Here is a 19332-nt window from a genome sequence, read left to right as displayed (position 1 = left end):
GCTACATGGTAAAACAGTAGTGTGTAGTTCCAGGAGTTAGCTACACCGCTTCATGGTAAAACAGTAGTGTGTAGTTCCAGGAGTTAGCTACACAGCTATATGGTGGTGGTGTGAGTGTCATAAATAAAGTTGCCACCCTATTCCCTATGTAGTGTACTATGAGGAAGGGAGAGGGGGAGTGAGAGAGGGAGGGGTGAGAGAGGCAGGGAGGGGTGAGAGAGGGAGGAGAGATGCAGGGAGGGGTGAGAGGGGGAGGAGAGAGGCAGGGAGGGTTTCTCTTTAGAGCAAGGGTTTCCCAGAAATGCTCTGCCCGACTGCACAGGCAGATTGCATCACACACACCATAGTTATAGATCCCTGACCCTCTCTGTGAGTAACCAGCCTTACTATAAACCACATGCATGAGAGTACACACAGGAGGAAGTGAACAATGGGAAGGTGGGAGGTAGGGGGAGAGAGTCAGAGAGAGAGACAGAGAAAGAGACAGAGAGAGAGAGAGAGACAGAGAAAGAGAGAGAGACAGAGGCCGAGACAGAGGCTGAGAGAGATAAAGAGAGAGAGAGATAAAGAGAGAGAGAGATAAGAGACAGAGAGAGAGAGAGAGAGAGAGATAAAGAGAGAGAGAGATAAAGAGAAACAGATAAAGAGACCGACAGAGATAAAGAGATATACATAATATGACAATTGAAATGTCTTCATTCTTTTGGAACTTTTGAAAGTGTAATGTTTACTGTTCATTTTTTATTTAACTTTTGTTTATTATCTATTTCACTTGCTTTGGCAATGTAAACATATGGTTTCCCATGCCAATAAAGACCTTAAATTTAAATAGAAATGAGAGAGAGAGAGTTGAGGATGAAAGAGAGAAACAAAAATATACAAGAAAAGTTAAGAAGTGAGAGAGAAAACAAAAGGGAGAGGAAAAGAGAGTAAGAGACAACAAAGAACACGAGAGAAATAGAGGATAAATGTAAAGGAAAGAAATCTGGGTTAAAGATAAAGGAGCCAGAATGACCTGGTGGAGAATGTCTGCTCTCTCCGTCTGTTTTTTCCTGCTCTTCCTGGCAGCGTCTCTGTTCTTCACTCTTCTTTTACCTCTCCGGTCCACTCTCACTCCTTTCTGTCCTCCTCTCTCCTGGAAATAAAATGTGTGATCAACTCAGTAACATACAGGTTATAATACACCTTAATAAAAATAAAACAGTGATATTTATCCGCTGATCTGGCCACCTGTACGCCCAGGTGATCTATAACTACTGATCTGATCACCTGTACGCCCATGTGATCTATAACTAGTGATCTGACCACATGTACGCCCATGTGATCTATAACTAGTGATCTGACCACCTGTACGCCCAGGGGATCTATAACTAGTGATCTGACCACCTGTACGCCCAGGTGATCTATAACTAGTGATCTGACCACCTGTACGCCCAGGTGATCTATAACTAGTGATCTGACCACCTGTACGCCCATGTGATCTATAACTAGTGATCTGACCACCTGTACGCCCAGGTTATAACCACTTTGGGTCATGGAGAGCTACAAGGTGTGCTGCAAATGTTTTAATGCTGGGCTGGAACAAAACCCTGCACATCATATAGGAACACTGGTTGCTGTTTTATGGTCTACTACAGATGCAGAACGGAGAAAGTATTACACCAGCATCACAAACGATTTGATCATCATTTCATTATCTTAATACTTATACTAGACAATAAGTGATTCATTATGCAGTGACTTGCTATTAATATCTCAATAAACAGTGTAACTTACCGATTCAGATGGGCTTGGGCAGTCCTCGCCGGAGAAAGACGTGCCGCTGCCTTCTGATCGCGAGTCGACGAAGGATGCCACCAGCGGCATATCTGTTAGTAAAGGTCCCATATGGTGCAAGGTTAACCGCAGCAGCAAATAAAGGGAACGTTTCTAAACGGCCACAGACAAAGATGTATGCATTTCCTTTTCAAGACTGGATATGGGGACTACGGTATTCCTATGATCTTCTCAACTTGTTGTAAAATCCTACAGCGCCTCCTTGGATAAATGGGCAGGATATTGGCTGTCTGTTTACATGCAGACGTCTCTTTACGCTTGTATTGCAGAAGCTGGAGCGTGCTTTCACTCTTATAATGTTTGTAGAAACCGCCCACCTGTTTGTACAGTAGGGCAGTACCTTAAGGACGGGAAGAGAGGGGAGGGTCTTGTGCTTTCAGTTTCAGTTTATTCTAAATGGCATGGTTGCAAAGTAACAGGCGGAAGTTGATCAACGGGCGCGCGGCGGACATGACCATATTTGACCGTGCTTTTCTATTCGACACCACGTGCTGGGAATTTTGTGATTTGTAGGAAGTGTAGAGGATGTCAAGCAGAAACGTGGCGATTTATTTATTATTATTTTTGTTTTATTATTATAATGTATTTTTTATTGCAATAATCATAACAATATTACACATCAACACAGGAACATTCCTGTGAATACAATGAAAACAATATAGTAATAGAACACCAGTTGAAACGCCCCCAATTATTTTCGGAAATAAATAATAAAAATAAAAATACTTCAGAACATCATTTATATGTGACATGGCAATGAGACATTAACAGACATTCAGAGACATGACTACTAATCATTTTTCCAACTTTTTAAGTTTCACAAATTTGAGGGATTTATAAAATTGTAACAGTTCAATGAAAAAAAAACTCATTTACATTTCTGAATATAATATTTGGCCAAGAGAATAATAATGTTAATAAAATAGTTATGATCGGAATTACAACGATAAACATAATGCCATTTAACATCATCCAAGGTCAACATAGGTAATTCTGGAGATTTTATACACAAGCATTCATGAATTTCAACCCATAGTTTACGAGAATGGCGACATGAAACAAATTAATGCTCTATAGATTCTGAACCAGAGGAACAAAAAAACACAAGGACTTTTGACAAAATTGAATCTTATGTGCAAGAAATCATTAACAGGGTAGATGGAAGAAAATATTTTAAAATTTGATTCTTTAACTTTTGGGATAAATGGAAAATTAAGGTAAAAGGTAGTTGCTTTTGACCACAGCATGGGTTGGTCACATCAATAGCAATATATTGAATTATAATCACCCAAAATTACTTCATTAACTGCCAATCGTATCCACTTAGTTTATTATTTTTTTTATCCAAAAGATTCAAATCATTCATTTGTAAACTTAGAAAAGAGGGAACAATCTCATAACATAACAAAGTGTTCTTCAAGTCATTCATTTGTAAACTTGGAAAAGAGGGAACAACCTCATTATATAACAAAGTGTTCATAATAAGTCCCAAGTATAGAAAGTGGAATTGCTTTGCAAACCTTCATATATTCTCTCTGAGTAATATTAACCAGAAATTTACCAGTGAACTCATCAAACGGCAGAAACTCCCCAGTGTTGTCTAACAAATCACATAGAAAAGTAATATTCTTGTCAAACCAAAAGCCTTTGAAAAATGAATATCCTATTAATTTTAATAACTCTATTGTTCCAAATCAATGTTTCATGGGGGAAAAAAATTGTGCTTGAATATAATTTTCCAGATAAATAAAATTTGCTGGTGAAACTTAGACAATTGAACAGGTAATTTTGGAGGGTCAAAATCCCATTTCATTAGGAATTCAAGTCCACCAAGGTTAATAAACAGACTGTTAGGGATATGATACCACATAGAGGCAGGATTAGACAGACATAATTTCAATCAACGTGGGGAATTTCGCTGGGACGGATCGTGGACAGGCTGGAGACATAGGCTTACTTACATTTGAAGTCGGAAGTTTACATACACTTAGGTTGGAGTCATTAAAACTCGTTTTTCAACCACTCCACAAATGTCTTGTTAACAAACTATAGTTTTGGCAAGTCGGTTAGGACATTTACTTTGTGCTTGACACAAGTAATTTTTCCAACAATTGTTTACAGACAGATTATTTCACTTATAATTCACTGTATCACAATTCCAGTGGGTCAGAAGTTTACATACACCAAGTTGACTGTGCCTTTAAACAGCTTGGAAAATTCTAGAAAATTATGTCATGGCTTTAGAAGCTTCTGATAGGCTAATTGACATCATTTGAGTATATTGGAGATGTACCTGTGGATGTATTTCAAGGCCTACCTTCAAACACAGTGCCTCTTTGCTTGACATCATGGGAAAATCTAAAGAAATCAGCCAAGACCTCAGAAAAAAAATTGTAGACCTCCACAAGTCTGGTTCATCCTTGGGAGCAATTTCCAAACGCCTGAAGGTACCACGTTCATCTGTACAAACAATAGTACGCAAGTATAAACACCATGGGACCACGCAACCGTCTTACCGCTCAGGATGGAGACGCGTTCTGTCTCCTAGAGATGAACGTACTTTGGTGCGAAAAGTGCAAATCAATCCCAGAACAACAGCAAAGGACCTTGTGAAGATGCTGGAGGAAACAGGAACAAAAGTATCTATATCCACAGTAAAACGAGTCCTATATCGACATAACCTGAGCAAGGAAGAAGCCACTGCTCCAAAACTGCCATAAAAAAGACAGACTACGGTTTGCAACTGCACATGGGGACAAAGTTCATACTTTTTGGAGAAATGTCCTCTGGTCTGATGAAACAAAAATAAAACTGTTTGGCCATAATGACCATCGTTATATTTGGAGGAAAAAGGGGGAGGCTTGCAAGCCGAAGAACACCATCCCAACCGTGAAGCACGGGGGTTGGCAGCATCATGTTGTGGGGTGCTTTGCTGCAGGAGGGACTGGTGCACTTCACAAAATAGATGGCATCATGAGGCAGGAAAATTATGTGGATATATTGAAGCAACATCTCAAGACGTTAATCGGGAAGTTAAAGCTTGGTCGCAAATGGGTCTTCCAAATAGACAATGACCCCAAGCATACTTCCGAAGTTGTGGCAATATGGCTTAAGGACAACAAAGTCAAGGTATTGGACGGGTCATCACAAAGCCCTGACCTCAATCCTATAGAACATTTGTGGGCAGAACTGAAAAAGTGTGTGCGAGCAAGGAGGCCTACAAACCGGACTCAGTTACACCAGCTCTGTCAGGTGGAATGAGCCAAAATTAACCCAACTTATTGTGGGAAGCTTGTGGAAGGCAACCTGAACCGTTTGACCCAAGTTAAACAAGTTAAAGGCAATGCTACCAAATACTAATTGAGTGTATGTAAACTTCTGACACACTGGGAATGTGATGAAAGAAATAAAAGCTGAAATAAATCATTCTCTCTACTATTATTCTGACATTTCACATTCTTAAAATAAAGTGGTGATCCTAACTGACCCTAGACAGGGAATTTTTACGAGGATTAAATGTCAGGATTTGTGAAAAACTGAGTTTAAATGTATTTGGCTAAGGTGTATGTAAACTTCTGATTGCAACTATATATTTTGAGTAAATCAGGTAGATTGTTTGCTACATACGATTGTTGTTACACATTACTACAAAGATCAACATCATCTTCATAGTCTAATCACGAATCGAATAAGAAACGTCAAATAACTGACCAAATGATTTGATCATAACTGGATATACGAAAGTATGTGGACACCCCTTCAAATTAGTGGATTCGGCTATTTCAACCACACCCTTTGCTGACAGGTGTATAAAATCGAGCACACCGCCATGCAATCTCCATAGACAAACATTGGCAGTAGAATGGCTTTACTGAAGAGTTCAGTGACTTTCAACGTGGCACAATCATTTAAATATATATATTTTTTAAATGTAACCTTTATTTAACTAGGCAAGTCACTTAAGAACAAATTCTTATTTACAATGACGGCCTACACCGTCCAAACCCGGACGACGCTGTGCCAATTGTGCGCCGCCCTATGGGACTCCAAATCACGGCCGGTTGTGATTCCGCCTGTATAGGATGCCACCTTTCCAGCAAGTCAGTTAATCAAATTTCTTCCCCGTTAGAGCTGCCCCGGTCAACTGTATGTGCTGTTATTGTGAAGTGGAAACGTCTAGGAGCAACAAAGTGGTAGGCCACACAACTCCATATTAATGCCCATGATTTTGGCACGAGATGTTCGACAGCAGGTGTCCACATTCTTTTGGTCATGTAGTGTATGTCTATTAAGAGAAGAATAAACTACTCTAAGCCCGATGACACTACAGCCTGGTGTTATTGTCTCCATAAAATGTAAAGTGTGGATTTAACCAATAATCTCTAATGAAGTAAGAATTGTTCCTTTTGAACAATCTAATGCCTACAATATCTCCTAACATTGTCGTCCCTGATATGAACCGCGTGTTGCGCTATTTGGTCACAAAATATAAGGTCGTCACTAGTTACCACAGCCACAAAGTCATATAGCCATCCTATTTCTACAATTCCTCTTCTTAAAATGAGATTTAAACCAAACCCCTCTGCTAACCTTATACCCAACCCTAACCAAGACCCAAAAAGCACATTCATTTTTTTTTTCATGAATTTTTACAATATAGCCAATTTGGACCTTTTCGCTGTGGTAACTAATGGAAACAAAAATATACGTTTCCAAACGTTTGTTGCTCCCTCTGAATTAACACAGCCGCGCCTTTGCCTTGGTGGCGGTTTACGAATCAAATAGCCTAAAGCATTTTGAGTGACGCTGAAGTAAACCAATAATATGTTGAGCTGAAGCTTGTCCCAAACATTCACCAATCCATGATTAGAGCGGGCGGGACTACTTTAGTATCAACTTCCTGCTTGTCTTGGAGCTGCGTGCTTGTTTTAGATAGCAACGGTAATGAGAGACAATTTATGTGTTGATATTATAACCAAAGTTAAAACATTATACCACTATTTATCTTGTGTTACTTCCGTTTTATATTAAATAGTTTATCAAACGTTCGTCACGATGGGTTTGCTGACGATACTGAAGAAAATGAAGCACAAGGAGCGAGAGATGCGACTACTTATGTTGTATCCTTTTTTGCTGCAATGAAATAAGATTTGTGATGAGTTAGTTAGCTATGATGTTTACCTATCTATAGCTACATGACTATATGTACTAGATAAACCACTTTCATCCGCGTATCTACCTATGTGATCGGACTAGTTTGTCGCCTGCCTTTGGGCCTGATACATTTGTCTTTTCTAAAGTGGCCAGATAGCTGTGGTCATCTAGCTTCGCTTGTCAGCAAGTAGGCCTAGCTAGCTACCGCGACTATCTACCAGTCACATCCATAGCTAGGCTACATATCTTACCATGTTTATAAGCTACGTTTGTTAACCCACTGGCTGACATGGTTAAAACGATTACTCAGCTATATGGCTATCACTGCCTTATAACAAGTGCTGCAAATGATGTGTGTCACCCTCTAATCTGTACGGAGGTCCCCCCCTGGCCATTGCCAGTCCTTAACCATGTACTACAGGGGTTTAGACAATGCTGGTAAGACCACTATTCTGAAGAAGTTCAATGGCGAGGATGTGAGTACCATCTCTCCTACACTGGGGTTCAATATCAAAACATTGGAACATAAAGGGTAAGTCAGAACACACCAGCATCATCAGCAGAGTCATTTTACACCTCTTCTCTTAGGCAGATGGAGAATACACACCTTTCATTAACTCCTCTCTTTTCATCCTCCCCTCTTCTCCCCATCGTCATCCTCCTCAGGTTCAAGTTAAACATCTGGGACGTGGGCGGTCAGAAATCCCTTCGTTCTTACTGGAGGAACTACTTTGAGAGCACCGATGGGTTGGTGTGGGTGGTGGACAGCGCAGACAGACTGAGACTGGAGGACTGCAGACAGGAACTCAGCTCTCTGCTGCTGGAGGAGGTACACACACACACATACAGAGGAGTAAACACACCAAAAACTCACACACAGGCATGGAGGAGTGCATACCACACACAAACATTTATGAATTACTAACTGTTGATGTTTCTCTCCCTTTATCTACACTCTCTTTTTTGCTCTCTTCCTCTCTAGAGGTTATCAGGAGCTACTCTCCTGGTGTTCGCCAACAAACAGGATCTTCCTGGATCCCTGAGTAAAGAGACCATTCGAGAGGTGGGAACACAGTACCACCCCCCCCCCCCCCCCCCTACACACCCACCCTCACAATTTCTGTGTTTTTATCATCCGTGGGTTGGAAATACATTGTTTGATAACTTTGATTTCATGTCTAATACTTGTATTCATCTATTACTGTGTGTGTGTGTGTGTGTGTGTGTGTGTAGGCCCTGGGTCTGGATGACATTAAGACCCACCACTGGTGTATCATCGGCTGCAGTGCTGTGACAGGAGAGAACCTACTGACCGGAGTAGACTGGCTACTGGATGACATCGCTGCACGCGTCTTCACTGCAGATTAACATCCTGGGTGTTGCATTAATAAAACGCATCTGAAGAAGCTTCAGTGTTTCTCAAACTCCGCTCTGTGGGATGTTGTTTGCTGACAACTTAATCAGTTCTATAATGCTAGTTTTTAGGGGAAGTTTCCCGGACACAGATGCTTTTCAGTCCAGGACTAGGGTTAATTGGTTTCCAGGAAACCGCCCCTAAATGTGCAATTGCACAAAACCTATCTTTCCTGTCCCTGATTAGAAAAAGGTTGAGAAACACTAGTAGGCCAGTCTGGGTACCAGTGTGTTTGTGCCATCATGCCACTGCACTGCTTGTCATGTCAAACAACAAGGAGTGGAATAACATCACAAAGCAGGAAAACAGTTTTAGAAAGATACCGGTAAGCTTGAAATGGCCGTGGTCTAATTGACTCAACAACCAAAACGCACATCAGCGTTTTGAATGAACTCAAATCAATTAATTTGCGGTTGTTTATGAAAATTAGCTGGCTAACTCATTGGTGCTGCTTTGCAGTACACCTGTCAGATCTCTTAGGCTGCTACTAGACAGTACCATCATACTGAGTGATAACTTTACAGTGGTTGGTTTTCTGCCAACCAGTGCCTCACTTCAATGCATCTGTTATTAAAATTCAGTCACCCCACCATGGTTAGTGTTGGTGTGTAACTGTTCATTAAACTGGTTAGTGGTTAATGTTGGTGTGTAACTGTTCATTAAATTCAGTCACCCCACCATGGTTAGTGTTGGTGTGTCACTGTTCATTAAATTCAGTCACCCCATGGTTATGAGGCCTCCCGGGTGGCGCAGTGGTCTAAGGCACTGCATCGCAGTGCTAGCTGTGCCACCAGAGATTCTGGGTTCAAGCCTGACGCAGCCGGCCGCGACCGGAAGGCCCATGGGGGCGGCACACAATTGGCCCAGCGTCATCCGGGTTAGGGAGGGTTTGGCTGGCAGGGATATCCTTGTCTCATCGCGCACTAGTGACTCCTGTGGCGGGCCGGGCGCAGTGCACGCTGACCAGGTTGCCAGGTGTACGGTGTTTCCTCCAACACATTGGTGCGGCTGGCTTCCTGGTTGGACCCGGCACATCCAGAAGAGGACTGGCCACCCCTCAAGGCCTGGTTCCTTTCTAGGTTTCTTCCTAGGTTCCTGCCTTTCTGTGTTTCTGTATAGCACTTTGTTACATCGGCTGATGTAAAAAGGGTTTGATGTAAAAATGTGATTGATAGAGCGTCACTACCGACCCTGGTTCGATTCCAGGCTGTATCACAACCGGCTGTGATTGGGAGTCCCATACGCTGGCGCACAATAGGCCCAGCATCGTCCGGGTTTGGCGCGAAGTAAGCAGTCATTGTAAATAAGGTTTTCTTAACTGGACGTGCCTAGTTAAATGAAGGTTAAATTCAAATAAATACCTTTGGCACCATGTCCAATGTCAGGCTAAGACCTTTTAATTTTACATCTGAGTGATAAAAGGCATTTTATAACAATAATCTTATTTTTAATATACATTGTCGCATACACTAATAGTCTTCATTCCTGATCAAATTTTGCTGAAACACTTAATGGCAAATATTATAGGACTGTTGCATTCTGCTGCACTATCCCAGTTCACCACTAGAGACATACAGGTATTCTATCCAGGCGTGCTCTGCTGCACTATCCCAGTTCGCCACTAGAGACATACAGGTATTCTATCCAGTGGTGTTCTGCTGCACTATCCCAGTTCCGCCCACTAGAGACCATACAGGTATTCTATTCAGTGGTGTTCTGCTGCACTATCCCAGTTCACCACTAGAGACATACAGGTTTTGTATCCTACTAACTAGAAGAGGATCGATGTAGAAAAAGTGAGGATGGCGACGGAAGAGGAAGCAAGACTACCACTCGCTGGACATTTTTTTATATTCAATTAACTAGGTAGACCAGACCCAGCTGCTATAGAGAGCAGTTAGTAATGGCATCTTGTTGGGCACAAACTCCGCCACGGTTCGAAAATGTTTTGACATCAACACTGAAAACAAGATCTGTGGTAAATTCAGGCGTAAAACTTTTTCTGAGATCAGCTAACGATCACACAATTGAAGCATTTGTACTGAAATTAAAAGCCCCTGCTATAATGGTCATGTTAACTGATCTCAGAAAATGTAGAATCTCCTAAAAGCCTATTTATGCTTGCAGGAAAATGTGATCGGTGCCATATGACTGGTGTGACGCAGACCAGTACTAAACGGCACGCAATATATACTGTACAGGACGGCTTTTTTCTCTTGTTATTCACCAAAATTCTAATGTAAATGCAGTCCCGGATTAGGCTCAATCTGTGTCCGGGAAACTGGTCCCAAAAGAAAACACATTTAATCTCAGTAACCAATATTGTATAGGTTACTTTTTGAGGTAGTGCAATCAGAGCAAACACTGAATTACCTTGTAGTGGTCAGAGCCCAAATTGAGGTTCTTACCACTGTGCGCCTCATTGTGTAACAATTCGGGGCTCCAAATACCTCTGCATTGATACGATTGGTTGACGGTAGGTCCTGTATAAACACAAACTCACTTCCTTAACAGCTCTAAATCATGAATGACCCGACTTCGGTAGACACTATCACCGTAAATGCTTGACGACCAACGCAAACATGTTGACCCATGCAGCGCCATTATAACCCCCGTTTTCGCCGTCGGTCCCAAAACCCTATTCTTTCCACCTTAGGAATGGTTGAACGAACCAGAGGTAACCCATTTAGGGTTTCGAGACTACAAGATGGCACATTGATGTCCATGATACACACGCAGTTAAATATACCGGAATTTACTTTTCGCCCCATGGTAAAGAGCCCGAGTGAACGCTTTATTTTCACACCATATTTGGCGGTATTTTTTGCAGCGTAAACTGAGTTTATTACATATATTATCTATAAACTGTCCCATCGTGTCGTTGAAGCCTACTCAATGACTAAACATGCTGCTCACAATAACATCCTTCCAATAACAAATCAATGGATTCAAATAATTAAAGTCAGTCAACTTTCTGTAGCCAGTGAAAAATGTCAATCGTTACATCTGCATGTTTAAAACCACCTAGAATAACTACATAAAGATTGGAGATGACAGGAAATGTCACATTGTTCAGTATTGATTTCAGACCACATGGTTCATTCAAAATGGCCAAATTCACCAAGTCTGATTTACTACCACCGAGAAAGAAAAATAGGACAAGCATTAATTTGTAGATTTATTTTTACATCAAAACACAGTCAGAGTTGAATTGGCCTCGTTTTCCCCAGTTCCAACAAGATGTCTCACTTCCTTGCTGACCAAACAGGAGAGCTAGAGGGAAAATAGTGAGAATTAAACCCTGGTGATACTGTAGGTACTAATACACAAGGTCTGAGATGACTTGATCAGAGAGTAACCAATCAGTCAGCGTTACATCAGACTGGGGCGGTAATGATGACTCATCACGTCAGAGTATGTAGTTTATAACAAATTGCTTGGGTCAGTGTGATGATCCAAGAGGAACATCCAACAGTACATTAACAACATCTTCCTAATATTGATCTGCCCCCCTTTTCCATTATAATACATATACAGTCTTGGCCAAAAGTTGAGAATGACACAAATATTAATTTTCACAAAGTCTGCTGCCTCAGTTTGTATGATGGCAATTTGCATATACTCCAGAACGTTATGAAGAGTGATCAGATGAATTGCAATTAATTGCAAAGTCCCTCTTTCCCATGCAAATGAACTGAATCCCCAAAAAACATTCCCACTGCATTTCAGCCCTGCCGCAAAAGTACCAGCTGACATGTCAGTGATTCTCTCGTTAACACAGGTGTGAGTGTTGACGAGGACTAGGCTGGAGATCACTCTGTCATGCTGATTGAGTTCGAATAACAGACTGGAAGCGTCAAAAGGAGGGTGGTGCTTGGAATCATTGTTCTTCCTCTGTCAACCATGGTTACCTGCAAGGAAACACGTGCCATCATCATTGCTTTGCACAAAAAGGGCTTCACAGGCAAGGATATTGCTGCCAGTAAAATTGCACCTAAATCAACCATTTATCGGATCATCAAGAACTTCAAGGAGAGCGGTTCAATTGTTGTGAAGAAGGCTTCAGGGCGACCAAGAAAGTCCAGCAAGCGCCAGGACCGTCTCCTAAAGTTGATTCAGCTGCGGTATTGGGGCACCACCAGTACAGAGCTTGCTCAGGAATGGCAGCATGCAGGTGTGAGTGCATCTGCACGCACAGAGAGGAAAATACTTTGAGGCCTGGTGTCAAGAAGGGTAGCAAAGAAGCCACTTCTCTCCAGGAAAAACATCAGGGACAGATTGATATTCTGCAGTGCATTATAATACTGGAACCGTAAATCATTCCCACTACACACCTTCCCGCTCCACCAGCACAGCAACACTTCAGCAGCCAATGAGCTCTAAAAAGACAGAACAGTTTTAAAACCAAATAATCCCAATCTTAGATTACTAGATTACATTCAGAGCATTCTGAAACCAGATCAGGAGTGTCTAGTTCAGTCATTGCAGCCATCCAGCCAGTGGTCCAGGGTCTGAGGTCAAGCCCCCACCCAGACACCCTCCCTCCAGGCAGGCAGCCCACCTTACCCCTGCCCCAGACCACCCTACACCTGATTACACTCAAACCCTTGATTGAATTAGGTGAATAATGCTGCGTTTACACAGGCAAACCAATTCAGATTTCCACTAATTGGTGATGGGATCAATCACACCAGATCTTTCCTGATCTGATTACTCATGACAAATTAGTGAAAGATCAGAATTGAGCTGTGTCTAAACGAAGCCTTACATCTAGGTCCCCAGAACCAGGATTGTGAAACACTGCTCTAGAGTATAGATCAGTTCAGTAACCAATCAGTCAGCTTAACATCAGACTGGGGCGGTAACAGGAAATCATCACTTCTACTAACCAGCCAGCAGGTGGCACCATTATTCCTGTCACATCTATTATTCAGTTTGTCCCCTGGCATCCCAACATGATCTGCCCAGCTCGAGAGAGTAGTGTTCCCTAGTGACCACCTCCATTCAGGCTGCAAAGATAAATTTCCTCCTGAACAAGCTTTAAATGGAAAACCATCCAAAACAGCAAATATGCAGTCTTAATCATTTTCTTACACAACGCTAGAATGGCTAATGCTAATTCCTTATGTTGCACCTTGCGTTCAGCCAGGAGTGGACAGACTGCTGCAATCTTATTGGGTGAACATCAGGAAGTAGCATAGAATGCAATAACTTGAATTAAACAGTCAGGACCTGGAAGAGGAGATTATCTAGGTGAGGGGAACGGCACCCCCGTACCTTCAGGCTCTGATCAGGCCCTACACCCAAACAAGGGCACTGCGTTCATCCACCTCTGGCCTGCTCGCCTCCCTACCTCTGAGGAAGTACAGTTCCCGCTCAGCCCAGTCAAAACTGTTCGCTGCTCTGGCACCCCAATGGTGGAACAAACTCCCTCACGACGCCAGGTCAGCGGAGTCAATCACCACCTCCGAACACCCTGAAACCCCACCTCTTTAAGGAATACCTAGGATAGGATAAGTAATCCTTCTAACCCCCCCCCCCCCTTAAAAGAGTTAGATGCACTATTGTAAAGTGGTTGTTCCACTGGATATCATAAGGTGAATGCACCAATTTGTAAGTCGCTCTGGATAAGAGCGTCTGCTAAATGACTTAAATGTAAATGTAAATGTAAATGTATCTATCTATATTAATGTGATAAACAGCAGTACAGCAAAGTAGCCCCATCTCTATAGATCAGTTCAGTAACCAATCAGTCAGCTTAACATCAGACTGGGGCGGTAACAGGAAATCATCACTTCTACATTATTAAGGACAGAAGTCGATCATACACACCTTGTGGTAGTTCAGTAACAGGCATCTTCTAGTGACCAGTCTGGTACCACCATCAGGACCTGAAGGAGAGGAGTCTAAATAAACATGCTGAACAGCACTACATTAAAGACTGCTTTATTGTCTGATATATCAGAGGGGTAACCAATCAGCTGGGGAGGTAACAACTGATCCTAGACCAGCACTACCACCCTGAGAGACTAAATATGGGAAAGTGCAGACAAGGGCCCTGTACTACATCAGGACACTAGTTATTTGGAAGTCAGTATTCTAACCTCAATCCTGCTTAAACTGTATTGATGGTACTGCATGAAAATATAAATTAACTGACTACATCCTGAGTGGCCCATTCCACCCCAGTCACTTGTGCAGCTACTAGCATTTCATGAATGATTCTGCATCTACTTCTTGATATTAAATCAAATAACAGCCATCTTGGATCGACAATGCAAAGCCAAATGATATTTTGTGTGAGTCTCTGGTCCCATCAGACAGTTGGTAACCCCAACGAGCTGTCCCCTTGTTGTTGCCCTGGCAACGCCAGTGGGTCCACCTTTGCAGGTTCTGTCGTCGACGCAGGGCGTAAGACGCGTGCGGGTGTCATCACTAGGAGCCAGAGTCACCACGACTACCAAACATCAACAGTTCACTCTTGTTTGCAGTGAGTTTTAATACTAGACTGGTTGTAGCTTGTGGCTAAGGCAGAGGCTCTGGTTAAGATACAAGGACTAGAGATTAATTTCCCATGACAATTACCGAACGTACTCATTAACCAAAACTCACCAGTCTAGTTGGCATCACGGCTCCTTGTTCAGCCACAGACAAAAGCTTCAAGATAATGTCTTGCTGGGGACCAGATACCAGGCAGGCACATGGAGGGGTTAGACATAACATATGTAGCCTTTATGACAGGGATACGTAGCCCTCTGCTGAAGTCAGCTATTCCTTTTCTCAACAGGAGTTCAGACGAACCAGATTCCAAAGAGAATATTCATCATGTTCAGCAGAAGGACGGGATCCCTCAAACATGTTGCGTTCAGCTAAACTGTACAAGTAAAAAAAGTTGTATGGAAATGTTATGTACATACCAATACATTTATATTTTAAAAAAAGGACAAACTTTAAATTGAACATTGAACTACCACTTTAAGGACAAATTAAATACTGGTGTTAAAATATCCATTTAGACAAAATGGATCCATACCTGCATAGGTAAGGATCCATCTCAATTTCCACCTAAAATCACATACCCAAATTTAACTGCCTGTAGCTCAGGACCTGAAGAAAGGATATGCTGATTCTTGATACTATTTGAATGGAACCACTTTGAAGTTTGTGGAGGGGTGAGAATAATGCAGGAGAATAACACAATAGATCAAAACAAAAAACATCGGTTTTCTATAGTTGTTGTTGTTGTTGTCCCCAACAGGACAACGTGTGTGCACAGTTTCATACTGATACAGTCAAAAATGAGTGAAGTACATAATATTTAGTATGAAGTTTCCCAGGTGTCCCTCACGAGTTTTCCCAAAAATGTACCCAAGTGGCCAAATTTGTCCATTTTAAAGTACATACCTATAGAGAATGTACTAAAATGGTAATACTGATGTTAAGGTAGCCTCCCGAGTGGTCTAAAATGCAGAGCTGTGCCTCTGTCCCAGCCGGCCGTGAACGGGAGACCCATGGGGCGGCGCACAATTGGCCCAGAGTCATCCGGGTTGTTCTCGTCCCATCTCGCACTAGCGACTCCTCTGGTCCGGGCCGGGCGCAAAGCACGCGGACACGTTCGCCAGGTGTACGGTGTTTCCTCCAACCCATTGGTGCGGATGTTTCCTTGTTAAGCAGGCATTGTGTCAAGAAGCAGTGAGGCTTGGCTGGGTTGTGTTTTCGGAGAACGCACGGCTCTCGACCTTCGCCTCTCCCGAGTCAGTACGGGAATTGCAGCGATGAGACAATTGGATACAAAGAATATCGGGATAAAAATAAATAAAAATACATGCACACATTTCAAGTTTATACACTCCCAGGAATGTCATACGTAATGGATCATTAGCATCCCGACATAAAAGTTACTAACAGGAGACGTGACGAGAATGGTGAACCAATGCCTCCCAAAACACAGAAGTGATTTAAGATAAACGGCCACATTAGCAGCCAACACTGATCTAATGTCAGAAGTGTAACACACCACAAACTGAGGGAGAAAAAACAATACTTACAATTAGAGTATTCAGAACACCCACAGTCCTCTACACCAGATTGAGCTGCTGATGCCAAGGCCCATAGCAGTCTCTCTCTGTTGTAAAGCAAGGTAACTCCTTCTAACAGACCAGATTGAGCTGCTGATGCCAAGGCCCATAGCAGTCTCTCTCTGTTGTAAAGCAGAGGTAACACCTCTACACCAGATTGAGCTGCTGATGCCAAGGCCCATAGCAGTCTCTCTCTGTTGTAAAGCAGAGGGTAACTTCTCTAACCAGATTGAGCTGCTGATGCCAAGGCCCATAGCAGTCTCTCTCTGTGTAAAGCAGAGGGTAACTATCTCTACACCAGATTGAGCTGCTGATGCCAAGGCCCATAGCAGTCTCTCTCTGTTGTAAAGCAGAGGGTAACACCTCTACACCAGATTGAGCTGCTGATGCCAAGGCCCATAGCAGTCTCTCTCTGTTGTAAAGCAGAAGGTAACACTCTACACCAGATTGAGCTGCTGATGCAAGGCCATAGCAGTCTCTCTCTGTTGTAAAGCAGAGGTAACACCTCTACACCAGATTGGGCTGCTGATGCCAAGGCCCATAGCAGTCCTCTCTCGTTGTAAAGCAGAGGGTAACACCTCTACACCAGATTGAGCTGCTGATGCCAAGGCCCTAGCGGTCCTCTCTGTTGTAAAGCAGAGGGTAACACCTCTACACCAGATTGAGCTGCTGATGCCAAGGCCATAGCGGTCTCTCTCTGCTTGTAAAGCAGAGGGTAACACCTCTACACCAGATTGAGCTGCTGATGCCAAGGTCCATAGCAGTCTCTCTCTGTTGTAAAGCAGAGGGTAACTGCACAAGTACTGCAGGCGATTGGAGATTTCTTGTGGCACAGAGTACAACGACGCCTTCCTACTGAGCCCTTTTGGCCCTGAGGCACATTCAGGTCTGCAGTGATGTATTTTGGCAGGTGAACATCACTGGAGGCAGGAGTAGAGAGGACAGAGGTAGAGCGGACAGAGGTAGAGCGGACAGAAGGTGCTGCAGTGGACTTTGTGCCGCAGTCAGCAAGCTCCTGGATGAGCAGCTCTCTGAAGGCTAGCTGTGTCATGGGKGTCTKTCCACAGATCTTAGCCTTCTCCTTCTGGAGGATGAATGCATTCACCACAGCAATGTCGATGAAGTGATAGAASAATGTCTTGTACCATTTCWTTGTCTTGTGGAGAACATTGTAGTAGCCTATCAGMGCGTCTGACAGGTCCACACCTCCCATGCTCTTRTTGTAATCCTTCACAGCAGCTGGAACGGGGACATCTTTCTTGGTCCATGTCCCAKTAGCGTCCTTCGCACGCCTGCGGATGTGATCGCCACTGTACRATTTGTGGATACTGGAGCACATGACCACCTCTCTGGCATCCATCCACTTYACAAAGAGCAGGTCATCTTTACGAATCCATCGTATGGTACCCCTTTCAGCCCTCTTAGGCATGTCGTTTACTTTTGTTTTGGGAAAACCCACTCCGTTGGGACGAATGGTTCCACAAGACCATACATTCAGCTTCCTCAGGTCTRTAAAYAGGGTAGRGCTTGTGTAAAAGTTRTCCACAAACARTTTGTAGCCCGTCCCCAGCAGTGGAARATCCAATAATTTCATWACGGAATCATAACCAAGTCCCATACCGGTGGCTGAGATGGACTTSCCCTCATAAACAAAGAAATTCCAAGTGTAGGCACATGCAGAATCTGCCAAAACAAACAGCTTGTAACCCCATCTTGTTGGCTTGTTAGGCATATATTGYTTGATGCCAATTCTGGCCTTTGAGGCTACCATCCKCTCATCGATGGACAGGTTCTGGGAAGGCTGAAAATKGGTCTTGCAGGCCTCAACAATGCTGGAGTAGAGAGGTTTGATTTTGMAGAGCCTATCAAAGCTTGCTGTGCCCTTCTTCTTGTCATTGTTRTCGTCAGCTTGTGGGTCACTRATATGAAGCGCCCGCGAGAYRGTCAGAAACCTCKTACMAGACATGAYAGTTGYAGGGAAAGGCAGTTGGTAGAGTCTTGAGCTTCTCCAGTAGTCCTTCAGGGTTTTCAACTTCACAAGCCCCATATAAATGACCAGTGAGATGTAACAGTACAGGTCTTGGATGGAAATGGGCTTCCATGCCTCTTTCTTGCCTGCTTGCTTCTTAGCCCCATACTTGTTGGTGTTCGACACCAGCAAATCAAGAACTGACGAGGAGAAAAACATCTGGAAAAGATTAAGGGGGCTGTACTTTCCAGTCATGTCCAGCTGAGGTCCTGGCTGCCTTTTAGGTCGAAATGTTGGTCGAAGTGGCTCCACATCATCCTCTAGCACAGTGCGCCAACGGTCCTCTCCCTCGGTGGTAGTTGCCGCTGGTACACTGGCCCTCCTCCGCTTCTGGTCTGGACTCATAACACCTCTAGATGGCCGGGTGGGTGTGGAGCCAGAGACAGCAGCAGGGGTCAGACTGGAGGAGCCAGTTCCTATGTTTGAATGAGTGTGGGATGGACTTGAATGTGGTTTCTTTGGAGATGGCTCCCAGATGTCATCGGAGTCTCTACCTCTATTGAGGATAAAATATAAATTAAATGTTTAGAACTCAAGTTTCCTATTACTTATTTTATTTAACCTTTATTTTAGCAAGGAGTGAGCACTGCATCAATACATCAAATACACAACACTCATCTATATTATATAGAGTATGGGGAACACAATCACTATGATGAAATATGTGGACCAATAAGCAGTAAGACACTCAAAAACAACAGCATGTCATATCCAACAGAAAATACACTTGGGCTATGCTAATACATTGTATGCCTCAGGTCTATATATATATATATATCTCAAATGAATATGCAACCATTTAAACATCTGCATTAGCATGA

At 43.0% G+C, this 19332-nt stretch overlaps 3 protein-coding genes, 1 long non-coding RNA gene, 3 other non-coding genes and 1 pseudogene across 13 annotated transcripts in view; 1 reads left to right on the top strand and 7 right to left on the bottom strand.

Annotated features, from left to right (window-relative positions):
• Positions 1-2153, bottom strand: part of LOC112075869 (basic leucine zipper transcriptional factor ATF-like 2) — a 5229-nt gene extending 3076 nt beyond the window's left edge. The window contains exons 1-2 of the mRNA XM_024142798.1: positions 1777-2153; positions 1016-1135 (exon numbers count right to left, since the gene is read on the bottom strand). Of these exons, the coding sequence (XP_023998566.1) occupies positions 1016-1135; positions 1777-1887 (231 nt within the window). The 5' untranslated portion in view covers positions 1888-2153. The remainder of the gene's footprint in view (positions 1-1015; positions 1136-1776) is intronic.
• A 4551-nt stretch (positions 2154-6704) lies between these two features.
• arl2 (ADP-ribosylation factor-like 2) lies at positions 6705-8418 on the top strand. Of its 2 annotated transcripts, XM_024142797.2 has the most exons (6): positions 6705-6777; positions 6872-6956; positions 7412-7522; positions 7657-7819; positions 7973-8053; positions 8224-8418. In XM_024142797.2, exons 2-6 carry the CDS (start codon positions 6892-6894, stop codon positions 8356-8358), a joined length of 555 nt encoding a protein of 184 aa, XP_023998565.1. In that variant the 5' UTR covers positions 6705-6777; positions 6872-6891; the 3' UTR covers positions 8359-8418. The 2 variants fall into 2 exon arrangements, with proteins under 2 accessions (XP_023998565.1, XP_023998564.1); XM_024142796.2 differs by lacking the exon at positions 6705-6777 and having other exon boundaries at positions 6807-6956.
• A 3151-nt stretch (positions 8419-11569) lies between these two features.
• On the bottom strand, positions 11570-16959 carry LOC112075867 (uncharacterized). 6 transcript variants are annotated; one of them, XR_011477539.1, is made up of 4 exons: positions 16238-16959; positions 15017-15836; positions 14237-14295; positions 11570-12783 (listed from the first exon to the last, which is right to left on the bottom strand). It is a non-coding gene; the product is annotated as an uncharacterized lncRNA (long non-coding RNA). The 6 variants fall into 6 exon arrangements; XR_011477541.1 differs by having other exon boundaries at positions 11570-12315; positions 12409-12783; positions 15017-16958; XR_011477540.1 differs by having other exon boundaries at positions 11570-12315; positions 12399-12783; positions 15017-16957.
• Positions 11746-11819, bottom strand: LOC112075872 (small nucleolar RNA SNORD31; annotated as a pseudogene).
• Positions 13221-13290, bottom strand: LOC112075878 (small nucleolar RNA SNORD31). The gene has a single exon (XR_002895066.1). It is a non-coding gene; the product is annotated as a small nucleolar RNA SNORD31 (small nucleolar RNA).
• LOC112075871 (small nucleolar RNA SNORD31) lies at positions 14137-14206 on the bottom strand. Its single transcript, XR_002895061.1, has one exon. It is a non-coding gene; the product is annotated as a small nucleolar RNA SNORD31 (small nucleolar RNA).
• Positions 14716-14845, bottom strand: LOC112075875 (small nucleolar RNA SNORD22). The gene has a single exon (XR_002895063.1). It is a non-coding gene; the product is annotated as a small nucleolar RNA SNORD22 (small nucleolar RNA).
• Positions 16960-17191: 232 nt separating the features above from the next.
• The window catches only part of LOC112075866 (piggyBac transposable element-derived protein 4-like), a 32205-nt gene continuing 30064 nt past the window's right edge, over positions 17192-19332 (bottom strand). Inside the window, exon 7 of the mRNA XM_070441099.1 lies at positions 17192-19007. Coding sequence (XP_070297200.1) covers positions 17207-19007 — 1801 coding nt within the window. The 3' untranslated portion in view covers positions 17192-17206. The remainder of the gene's footprint in view (positions 19008-19332) is intronic.

This window comes from Salvelinus sp. IW2-2015, unplaced genomic scaffold (genome assembly GCF_002910315.2).
Source record: "Salvelinus sp. IW2-2015 unplaced genomic scaffold, ASM291031v2 Un_scaffold3442, whole genome shotgun sequence".
NCBI lineage: Eukaryota > Metazoa > Chordata > Actinopteri > Salmoniformes > Salmonidae > Salvelinus > Salvelinus sp. IW2-2015.
The sequence above is the reverse complement of the archived record's forward strand: the minus strand, read 5'-3'. Positions and strand labels throughout refer to the sequence as shown.

Bases quoted from the DNA above. Each gene is read 5' to 3' on its own strand.
- arl2 (XM_024142797.2), top strand. From the start codon at position 6,892: ATGGGTTTGCTGACGATACTGAAGAAAATGAAGCACAAGGAGCGAGAG. The intron at 6,957-7,411 runs GTATCCTTTTTT...CATGTACTACAG, and splicing joins GAGATGCGACTACTTATGTT to GGGTTTAGACAATGCTGGTA. The intron at 8,054-8,223 runs GTGGGAACACAG...GTGTGTGTGTAG, and splicing joins GTAAAGAGACCATTCGAGAG to GCCCTGGGTCTGGATGACAT.